Source organism: Coturnix japonica, chromosome 15 (assembly GCF_054131305.1).
Source record: "Coturnix japonica strain WE chromosome 15, WE-NBRP24, whole genome shotgun sequence".
Classification (NCBI taxonomy): Eukaryota; Metazoa; Chordata; class Aves; order Galliformes; family Phasianidae; genus Coturnix; species Coturnix japonica.
The window spans coordinates 13434342-13446043 of NC_140677.1; the positions used below are offsets into that span (position 1 = coordinate 13434342).

Below are 11702 nucleotides of genomic sequence, written 5' to 3' on the forward strand. Positions count from 1 at the left end.
GAAAGTTTGATGGCGTAGTGCAGTAGGCACAAATTAGGCGGTTGTACTTGAGCGATTTTAGAACATTTCCTCAGAAATGCAACCCCAATAGGTGCCAGTAGAAATGGGAGTTAGCTAGAACTTCTTAGAAGGTATTAAGTAAAAAAAATACCACAAAAGCCATCAAAACTCTTTCCCATCTGTCTATCTGTTCCCTTCCCACACCTCCAAATGTTTTTAGTTGCCTAAAATGGACCCACAGTGCTTGGGCTTAACTAGTATTGGTCAAACTTCTCATCTTCAGGTGAAGCAAGGCTGCTTTGCCCTTATTGCCCATACCCAGCCCCAGATGAGGCCAGAAATCCAGTGGCTGGTTGGGGTTGGCATTAAGTCTCCTGGAGCAGAAGGCCAGCACGTGACATGCAGTAGCCTGGTTCTGAACCACTCCAGCTGCTTGCTCAGCTCTTTCCAGGGGCGCTGCTCATTTTCTCAGAGATCCCTGTCTGTAAGTGGGATGGTAATGAAATAAATCAAAAGGCAATAAAGGCTATTTACACTTCAGGAAAATAAAAAAAGCTCTACCTGGATAGATGACATTAGGCCATTATGTGGTTTGTATTAATGCTTCAAGTCAATGTGGAGGATTTGAATGTAAGAAATATTTTGTTGCAAGTTTGAACATCTGACCAGATACAAGGCCAGACACTTGAAGGCAGGCAGTGATTGAATTAGGACCCAGAAATGTATCCCTGGCTAGTTTCAAATTAAAAAAGGAGAGCTTTTAAAAAGGTACAAATGAGACTAAAAGAATTTATGTTATTTTTCCGGTTACTGTGCTATAACTCCTTTTCCGTCTCCTAATCTATCTTCTAAGCATACTACCTTATGAATGAGTGAGCAATAAAAGAAGTATGCAGCGGTCGAGAGAGAAACTCAAGATAACAAGATAATGCAAGATGTAAGCCAAAGTTTGAGCAGAACTGCAAGTTAAGATGTAGATCTGAATATAAAAGTTTCTTGCATCTGAGTTTTATGGGCAGTCACCGGGTGGATGGTTTGCCTGGAAATTTCATTTTCAAACAGTAGCACATAATGTGACATCATACAGGCTAAGTTCACAGCCATCAAAATCTTAGATCTATACATTCTACGGGCTTTTTTAAGCCTGTACTGACACATCACTGGATGGGCTGAAATAAAACCAAAGCCATTTTAATGCCTTTGAAATCTTTTTTTTTTTTTTTTTTTTTTTTCCCCACTGGAAAGAGGCAGAGGAAGAACAGTGAATTATCAAAGCAGGTACATGCAAACCAGTGACATAGGAACAGCCACAAATAATAAGCTAGTAGAAAGCAGATGATGTCTGCATGGTAACTTTTCTTAATGTCCAAAACTAAATGTGGGGGATTATAGCAAAAGGTTAATTCAGATTTCCATGTCACTGACCTCCCTCCTGCCTTCCAGGCTGCCCAGGTTTGGGGCTGCACAGATTCTACTGAGAATTCTTAGGAAAAATTATGTGGCCACACCCTGAGCACAGATAATCCCCCACTGGGCTTCCCGCTGCTGGTATCTGCCTGGCTAGGCAGAATGTAAACGCAATTGTTCTGTTCTCATTGCAAGCCAACAAGGATCTCAGTTTACCCTTGGCCCATAGGCTATGGAATTAAGCAGTCACCTTCCCTGCTTAACCCAAATTGCAAATGAGGAGTTGGCTTAGCAGGTAGAGCTCAGCTGACACCTGTAACAGTGTCTCCAGGAAAGCAGAACCCACAGCTTTGGTGGGAACCCAGCTTATGTCTGGTGACAGTTTATGTTGGAGAGCAAACCCCTCCACATGCATCAGATAACCCTGTTTTTTGTTTGTGTTTTTTCCCTGCTTTGATTTCCAGAAGTGTCTAGCTTTTATTAATGCATCATCCTTTGTTCTTCTAAATCCAGATTCTGGAAGAGAACATGAAGTTAGAGTGCAAATGCCATGGGGTCTCAGGATCCTGTACCACTAAAACATGCTGGACAACTCTGCCGAAATTCCGGGAGCTGGGCTACATCCTTAAGGACAAATACAACGAAGCAGTTCAAGTCGAGCCAGTGAGAGCAAGTCGCAACAAGCGTCCGACCTTCCTCAAAATAAAGAAGCCACTTTCATATCGCAAACCCATGGATACAGATTTAGTGTACATAGAAAAATCTCCCAATTATTGTGAAGAAGACCCTGTCACGGGCAGCGTGGGAACACAGGGGAGGATGTGCAACAAGACGGCCCAGCAGTCCAATGGCTGCGACCTGATGTGCTGCGGTCGAGGTTACAACACGCACCAGTACTCAAGAGTGTGGCAGTGCAACTGCAAATTTCATTGGTGCTGCTATGTTAAATGTAACACATGCAGTGAAAGAACAGAAGTATATACCTGTAAGTGAGTCCGTGGCTGGACAGGCTGACCGTGTCCCTGGCCATGAGTACATTTGCACATGCGCTCAACAAACCTACACAAGACTGTAGCAAAGACCTGCTCTCCCAGAAGAAATGCTGATGAATGGATCTCTGTCTTTTCATTGCATACATGGATACGTATTTCAGACTCTTAACAAAGTCGGCCAGGAAACAAATATTGAAACCCCAAACTCCACTGAGCCCCCTGCTATGTGAAACAGAGAGATCACTTCAATTTATCTGTGCCTCTGAAGCAAAAAAGCAGTGACTGCCTTGTGATGAGACACCACGGAAAGTTCTCTGACCACAGCAATGAACTCTTGGCTTGGAAATAAAGATGGTCAAAAACTTGTGTGTAGGAGGAGCGGGGAGAGTGGGGGACAAATCCTCAGACACGGGCTGTGCACAGGAGGCGATGGACAGTGCCCCGCTGTGACTGGCCCATGTGAGTGTGTGGATGATACAGATGTAGGCTTCTACACTTGTGAAAAGCTTCTGCTGGTCTTGCCCATCTTTCCACTTCATAACATTTGCTACAGCGAGTAGAACTGTTGAAAAGTTTCTGTAGACACTGCTTTATCTGCCTTCTGTGTGTGTGTGTGTGCTGCAGATTTAGCACAGGGATTTTGGGACACTCGGGACATAATAATAGCAATATTTAACAATTTATTCAGATAAAACTAATATTAATTTATTTAATTAAAAAGAACTCTACCGACATTTTTGGAACTATTCTGCAATTGAAGTAGATAGCTTGCTTTCTTTGTGGAATAATTTTCTAGAAACAGCAAGGTAAAACTGGAGCTGTATATATCATTCTTTCCTTGGATATTTCTAATAGTTGGACTTGCAGGATGCGTTCTCCCATACTAGATGTTAAAGTACAAAAGTTGGCATCTTTATATATATATATATGTACATACACAAACACACTGAATTTTTTCTTTTTTTTTTTTTTTGTTTTTTTTTTGTTCCCTGTTTGCTGCTAGTTGTCTGGAACAAAAGATAGTGGTAAGGGTTGCAAATCTTTACCAGGTTTCTTTTCTTTTTTTTTTTTTTTTTTTTTTTTTTTCCTTCAATTAAAGAAAGAACCATTAATAAAATCCTGTTTGAGATATGTCTAAAAATAAGAAACTCCAGACAAACTTCCATCTTTTGGAAAATCAACCATAGGATAAGAGAGTATATTTTGTAAGAGACTATTTTTATATAAATATTTTATTTATACTACGTCTGCTTGTTCAACCTGTACTTTTTCTCAAAACAGGCATACAATTTGTAATTCTTAGGCTGTTTAAGAGAGGAAGGCTAATTAGCTTGTGGACACAACAGCAGCAAGCTGGATACATTCAGCTGCAGTTGGTGGATGTGTCAGAAAGCAGAATGAACTTTCTCTCCGGATGTGTGTACAAACTGGCTCTTTTCCTGCAGCTCAATCTGCAGAATATGCAAAACAAGAACATGGTATGTAGCATCAATTTTGTCACATGGCTTGAATTCATGATTGGTATTAACTGGATGCTCGCTTATCCCATTCAGGAAAAAAAAATCCGAATTAGCTTCCCACATGCATCAGTCATTAAACTGTGGCGTTATGACTAGCAAATGTGCTGTGTGTGCTGTCAGTTAAACCTCTATATTGTGTTACTGTCAAATTTGATTTTAATCAATGGAAGACTGTAGACTGTGACTGTAAAAACTAGCGTGATACACATCGTCTGCTTCTCATAGATAGGATACAATGCTTACTTTTTGTCCAACTCTCTTTGGCATTTACATTATTCTCTCCTCCAAAAGGCTGGAGCTCAAAAACCCAAAAAAACACCTAGGCAAATTTAAAGACTGCTCTCTTGTTTTTCAGAGCCCAGTTAAACCTTCTTCTGTTCCCATTATGGCATTTCATTTTTCATCACTGTTCATTTCTCCAGATATTAGAGGAGCAAATATTTTTCTGCTTTTGGAAGCTTTCTGTTCATCTTGCTGGATTCTCTTGTGGCTGATAAAAATAATCCAATTTTAATGTGGTTTTTTTTCATTGGGTATGAAACGTGACCCAGAGTTACTGATAATGCTGATAATACAGGATCTCACACCTTTAATGAGGCATCAGTAAGGGAAACAAACGGGTAGACAGTATGCACTGTATTCACTGATTCCTGTTAATAACAGAAAGTGTGGCAAGGAATAGGTGATGATACACATCTTGGCACCAATCCTTCTCTAAGGCATAGCTCCTATCTAAGGCTGCAATAGGGAAAACTGACAGAAAACTTTGAGGCAAAAGTATTCAGAAGTACTATAAGAGATGCTGCAGTTTCAGCAGGATAGCCTGACCTTTCAGAAGCTGTCTGACTGTGACGTGGCTTTCTTTCAAACTCCCCTCTCACATATATTCATATAAGAACAAAAGCCCAAGCAGTTTCCTTGAACTGCATAGCTGGAATTAAATATGGGTTTTGCAGACCTGCCACTTAACATGTCGTATAATTTTTCTGTTATTAAGACACCAGCATGAAAGAGCTAGGTAAAACGATGAACATAACTTACATTCAAACTTATGACTTGTCAATACAAAGCCATATAAAAGCAGGTTTTTTCCATGGAATTTTCATGCTTTTCTTCCTGAATTCCATGCATCAAGAATTGATGAGGCATAAAATGTAATGAATTACATACAGTATGGGTGTTAATTACAACGCTCTGTTGTGGTTAAGTAGCTCGGATCTAATGCTTAACTTTGGAATCTCTTCTCCTTTGTTTGTATTTATTTTTACATTTCTTACATTAGCAGATATCATATCCTCATCACAATTGTGTTTTCTTCACTGGTTACAACTGTTTTACAAGTTGTTGCTTTTGAGGCATGTTTTTCCATAGGAAAGCAACCTGTAAGTCTCCTGCTTCCTCTATATCTCAGTATGCAGTGACATGCAATGGAAAGCCAGCAGGCTAATTCCTGAAGGACAAATGTCTTTAAACACTTTTGCTCATATAATAAAGATCTGAGTGCATAATTAAATGAATTCGGTACACATTAGCCCTACGGTTTACAATGCTGCTGGTGATCTGTGCAGTACTTAGAGAAAATCTCAATTTGACTGATAACTGGGATATCACTTTGCAAAGTATGAATTAAAGATCAAGGAAAATCAAATGCTGCATTCAACTAGAAAGTGTCTGAAAATTTTTGGCAGTGTCCACTTAGATAAGGGAAATCTGGCCATCAGAATCCACTGTGTCTGGAGTTAATTGGCCATTCTCTAAATGTGCTTGAATAGCATAAAGAATAAACAGGAGAGGGAGAAAGATTTACGATTTTGTAGATATTTCTCCCCCCGACAACAGTTTGTTCTTTGTCCTCAGGGATAGAAGAGCTCTGTTTTGACTCGGTGAAGAACCACACAATGGGATTGAAATGCACACAACTGCAGAACAATACAGCCCTCAAAAGAAAATACATCTTTTCATCTGCACTAACCCATGGAAGTGCTGGATTGCCATCCACATTAACAACCTAGCAGAGGTTTTTAAAGAAAGCATACATTCAAGCTGCAGGAAGAGTAAGAGGAGCAGAAAGTGTAAGAGAGCAAACAACTGCAAGTTGGAAGCTGTTATTTATGAAATATCACTTTCTTATTTGATACTAAAAGCCTGACACGTGGAAATGATGCTACTCTACACTGGGATTCCTATGCAGGTTTTATGGATTTTACCTCGGTGCCTTTTTATAAAAGGACGACTAACCTGAATACAATTTGCTTGAATATTTGAAGTACCTACCTAAAACTCATATCGGTCAATTATTAAGATTTCTTTGCCATGTATGCACAAACCTAATGGAGATATGACTTTCAACAGAGATGATTAAATGAAAAAACATCCTTAAAATATACTCTTATGTGGCTCATTTGGTCAAGTTATTGTAAGGGTACACAGTTACTTAGAAAAGGAAAGTAATGGGCATATAAGATACTACGCAAAGCTCTTAACGAATTATCTTGTGGATTATAAAATTGCTTTTTACTGATCACATTCTAAAACCAGTTTGTTGAATACAGAATCACAGACTGCAGCCAGGTGCACATATTCAAGTGAAGATTCCACATAAGTATTTCTGACAAGGTTTTTATGTTCATCATTACTACAGGTGTCCACAGAGGTGCACTGTGACAATGAGAATATTGACCCTTATAGTCCCCCTTATATTATAGTCCCCTTGCTGGTAGCCCCAGAAAGCTCAACCAAACAAGCCCTCCAGCTCTCTTTAGCAAAACAGCAAACACAGTGGTAGACGTGCACAGACAGGGGTGGTCCCATCTAACTCATACTGCTGCTCTCAACCAGCAGGGTATCACCTCAGTTGGGGCATTACTGTTCCCAAACTGTACCAAATTGAACCAAGTAGAGGAATTTTATCACACAGCAGAACTGCAAACAATGAACCTCAGCTTCATTCCAAAACATTCTCCCTCAATTCATGGTTATCTTGGATACCTCTCACCATGAAAAGTGACGTACTCTGCTAACCTAAGTTACATTTTTGCGGTCAAAATCATACCAAAAATTCCTTAAATGCAGGTGTTTTCCCCTGCTCAGAAGAGATGCTGTAAAGCATCTTTGGAGCTTTAGGAAAACATGCTTTTTTCCCTTTTATTGATAGACATTCATGGATTTGTTGGTAGCACATAGTGCCATTAGCAACTAATGGGGGCAAGAAACAAGTCCCAGAGAAATCACACTTTTAAGGCAGCTTGACTATTGCTGCTCTCATGTACATCTTTTCTTTCTGTCAGCTATGTCTCTGTATCAAACTCTTGTTAAGAAAGATTTCTGCTCTGTAACTGGATTTGATATCTCTGGGACAAGTTGAGGTTATATTTACATCATACCTTATATATATACCTAGGAAACATTTCCAGGTTGCATGCACAAAACCAAGAATTAAAATGAGTGCTGAGGTTTTTTTTCCTCCATTAGGTAGACCCATCAGTTCAAATGGGATAGCACAAGACATGCACCAGAGATGATGCTTAGTTTTGAAGTTGTAGAACTTTCAGAATAAATTAAATCAAAATCAACATAAAGCATTTCTGGTATAGTCTCAGGCATTTCATTTTATCGTGACATACTCTGACCCATTCACAGCAGTGCAGCATAGATACTCTCCAAGTGATGATAATGGTGTTTTTCAGAGAGGCCACTCCCAACATACTTTAACAGACTGCTTTTTAGTGTGGTCAGAGAAAAGCAGTTCATCAGAGAAGTACCATGGGGAGATGTAAGAATAAACTAGAATGATAAAGAAACAAATGTCCTATTGCAGATAGGGTGCAGCCTGGAAAAGCTTTGGAAAACAGAAGCAGCATTTAGGAAAGAAAATCCTTGAAAATTTCAGCACACGGATGACTCATTACTGAGTGTACCAGGGAAGGAAGGCTTAGCTGAATGGGCAGATTTCAGCCCAAGCTAAGGCTGCTTAGTTGTTGCCCAGCTCATAGTGCAATGGTATTTGGCTCAAAGCAAAACCAAGCATCTATTCCATTGAATCAGCAAGAAGACTGTTTTGTGAGTTGTTTCATGCACTTAAATTATCTCCTAGCAACTATTCTTTCATAAATGAGCCCACAGTAATATGTAGTACGGGTGGCTGCACATCTGTCCATATAGAGCTTATTTTTCAAATTATTTGTATTTTATCAGATCTGTTTACAACTATAGAGTATCTTAAGTACCTGACATCTTGAGAAGGGAGTCAACAGAGAAGAGCATAGAAGATGCAACACGGGCAGTAGTACTGGACCATAACACTATCACATGACTGAAAGTGTATAACTTGCTTTTCTTTAATATCTTACAGAACAAACAAACAAACAAAACCAAAACACCACCACCAACAACAAAAATCAACAGGATAACTCCTTTTGGCCTTCTATAATGTTATGGTGTCAAGCTGAACAAATGTTCTGCACTAAGCCTGGCCTTAGTCAGTCACTATTAAGCAGACAGGAAATCAGGACACAAAGCACAAGAGTGTTGGCCAGTGGGCACAAAGGAAGCCTGTGAAAGAATTAGGACTGTGGCCCAGATTTCTAGCTTTTGCCATGCTGTTTAATGAAACTTGAGCAATGTCTGATTTACCTCAATTTTTCTACATATAAATGAATTTTAGCATTTTAGAATCCCTGCATGCAGTAGATTCACTGTATACCGTATATAGTTGAAGCGAGGACACTCCTTCCTCCTCTCGGCCTCATTAAATAGCCTCCACATTAAGTATGAGTCACACACTGGGGCAGTCATACAAACCTGCTTTCCTGTTTTGTCTCCTTAAGTCAAATGATTGCTAAAGATGTGAGACAAAGTAGGCAGCAGAGAGCAAACCTTCTAAGTCAGAAGATGCAGACAGCAGTGAGGACAAAAGCTTCTGGAAAGCTGAAGCTGATGGTAAAATCTTTGGGTCTCCATAAAGCAAGGAGAAGTTATTGAGATGCATCACCACTGAAAGCAAATAGAACAGTTTCAACATTCTAGTGGGAAGCATTTAGCAGCATAGCACAGAACTGCACAGAGTTTTCTGTTACCAAAGGAGGGAGATGTGAGATGACTCACTCAGGTCAGCGAGTTGTGCTCTCTAAGTACAAACTGTGAGATTGAGAACAGAAGCTAAAAAATACATAACTGGATTAAAAACTTCCTGAGAAGTAAGAACAGTAATTTTTCTGTTTCTGTATCCCCTCTTGGGTACGAGTCAGGATATTTTGACACTTACCCATCTTTAGTTGCAAGCCATGTGAACTGCATTCAAATGAAGCAGTAAAGAGAACTTCCCAGAATATATATTGTGTTTATTTAGGCCAGACCAGCTTGGATGAAAGTGCAAAATCAATCAAAGCTTCAAGGGAAGCTGGCAAACCGTCAGTGCCTCCGCACATCCTCACTGCGCCGTCTTCGTGAGAAAGGCAATGGTGAGGGGCTGAGAAACTCTCAGTGTTTATAACATAACATTGGTCTGTGCATCGAGAAGATGAGTTAAGGTGAAACGCAGACCTTAACTGATGACTGCACACCAAAGTTGTCATTTTGATGACTTGTTCGGGCAGGAATGGTAGTGGCTGGGTGATAGATTATTTTCTCTTTCTCCTGCCACAATGACATCTGCTTTATTCACAGATCAGCCACCAGTTGCTACAACAACGCCAGTGTGCTTTAGAAAATGTTGTTGAGCTGCTGAGAGAATCTTGGCTACCCATTAGCAAAATGTTAACTATGCAAAACCAAATAGCATTTGGTTTTGTTGTAGGAAAGAAGTCAATGCTCTGCAATAAGTAAGAATGTCAAGAAGAATTTACATTCAAAAAGTAGAGAGGGGTTTAACCCATGATATCACCATGATTGAAAAATCCCCCTGGAATTCATTAGTGAGACATTAGGCCCAAAGAAAAGAGATGATAAATAATGAGTTTTAAAAAGAAAGAACAAATACACTTTCCTCTGAGCAGCTTGTTGTCTGCAGCATTTTAACACGTCCGTTGCCCTTCACTTTTCCTGCTCATTGTCTTAGATTTTTACACAGTAATCCTTTGCTAATAGGGTTTTATTTTTATTTATTGCTTTTCTTCCCACTTAACGCTTTAGGAGATGCTAGGTGCTGTTAAACTGTACTAGCAAGCTGATCTGGCTGCCAGTGGAGTTCCTTGCTTCCACTTGAGAAGGTGAGAGAAGCTTACACTCCAACACGTTCCTTAGAAAGCCAATTACAGGAAAGCACTTGCAGGCCTTTCTGGGAGGGAGAGCTTTGTCCTGCAGCCAAAGGACACAGCATTGTGCTTGATGAAATGGGAGCAACGCTGGGAGCAGGTGAATGTCCCTGCAATAAGTTAAATATTGGTGTGAGAGTGAAAACATACGGCTGATAGCACAGAAATCTCCAGCTGCTAAAGTAGCTACTTTGTGAAAAATGAATCTGAGCTGCAGTGTTTAGAGTGAGATTCCTCCAATTTCTAGGAAAGCACTGCTTGTCATCTCCCAAGTGATTCATGTTGGGCTGCCGCAGCCGCTGACAGCGCTGTTAATTTATGTAGCATGGCAGCTAACATGGACAGAGGCTTCCTCTGGTCCCAATCCTGCCTTTAGAATTAGAATATGTCTTGATCGTATTTTTTCCTCCACTTCAAAGTTAAGTGAATATAATTCTTAATTTGTTTTCCAAATGACTCAAACAATTTTCTTCCCTTTGTCTCCCAAGAAAGATCAGATCAATTTTACAATGTGTTGTACTTCAAATTTAACTTCATTAAATGTTTATAACATTAAGAGTCCAGTGACTTAAACCCTGCCTGTTGTATTTTAGGTTGTGTGAAGAGAACGAAAACCTGAAAGGACTGAAATTCAGATTAATTCCCGGAGAACTAATTTCAACATCTATTCTCATCTGTAAAGCACAAAATGCTACTAATATTTCAGGGATATCATGTTAATTTAACTGCAAGTTTATCAACCATATTTACCATTGGAGTTAGAAATCTAAAACCAGCTCATGATAGATCATAGGAGTACTGTTTTTCTGTCACAGTAAATAGGTCCCGAATGTTAATCTAATGATCTAGTTACATAACTGCACTCAAGAAATGTTAAGCTACTGATTACTATAAGAATGTATATGGAAAACACTCAGTAGATGTTTTTCCAATGCTCAAAGTGGTTGCAGCCCCTTGCCCCATAGTACTCTCATTACAGACCATCCCGAGTCAGAAGAGACCCACAAGTGATTTGCTGGCTCAGAGAGACTTCACCTGTGTTGAAAACCACATTCAGACACTGTGGGCAGCTATACCTACTTTCCACAACCAACCTCTGCTTCTCTGAGCTCTGCCTTGTCCCCAGTGCCTTGGAAAGGTGCATCCAAAGCCTGATGCTGCTGTGCCAAGTGTTTGGGAGGCTGAGTACAAGGAAGACAGCTGTACAACACGCAGTTAGCTCAAAGATTCTTACATGGTCTCATCACACCTTCCCAACCTCTCCAAGGAATACCGCCAGACATAGCATAAAGGAGCCGTGCATTAAGTTTAGGCTCCAGCTGACCTCTCTTCCATGTGAAGAAGGAGCAAGGGGCTCAGTGCTGTGCATTCAGACTTGCTGCAGTTCAGCACCAAGTTAGCAGCACACCTACCCACAGCACCAGCGGCTCACTTGGGTTTCATCTTTTCAGAGGCTAAAGTTGGCTCTTAACTCTACAAAAAGAGCACAGCACAAAGGCCAACCTTTAAAAGGATCCTGTGTATCGCAGGTA

At 40.1% G+C, this 11702-nt stretch overlaps 1 protein-coding gene across 6 annotated transcripts in view; it reads left to right on the forward strand.

Moving 5' to 3' along the window:
• Positions 1 to 6305, forward strand: part of WNT7A (Wnt family member 7A) — a 32740-nt gene extending 26435 nt beyond the window's left edge. Inside the window, exons 4-6 of one of the 6 annotated variants that reach the window (XR_014934663.1) lie at positions 1921 to 2858; positions 3681 to 3877; positions 5777 to 6305. Coding sequence is in view for 2 of the 6 variants with exons in the window: in XM_015874795.3 (XP_015730281.1) it covers positions 1921 to 2400 (480 nt within the window). In the remaining 4 variants the exon portion in view is untranslated. Of the gene's footprint in view, positions 1 to 1920 lie in introns of all 6 variants that reach the window. The other 5 variants (XR_001557893.3, XR_001557894.3, XR_001557895.3 and 2 more) reach the window with 5 other exon arrangements.
• The last annotated feature ends 5397 nt before the right edge of the window (positions 6306 to 11702 follow it).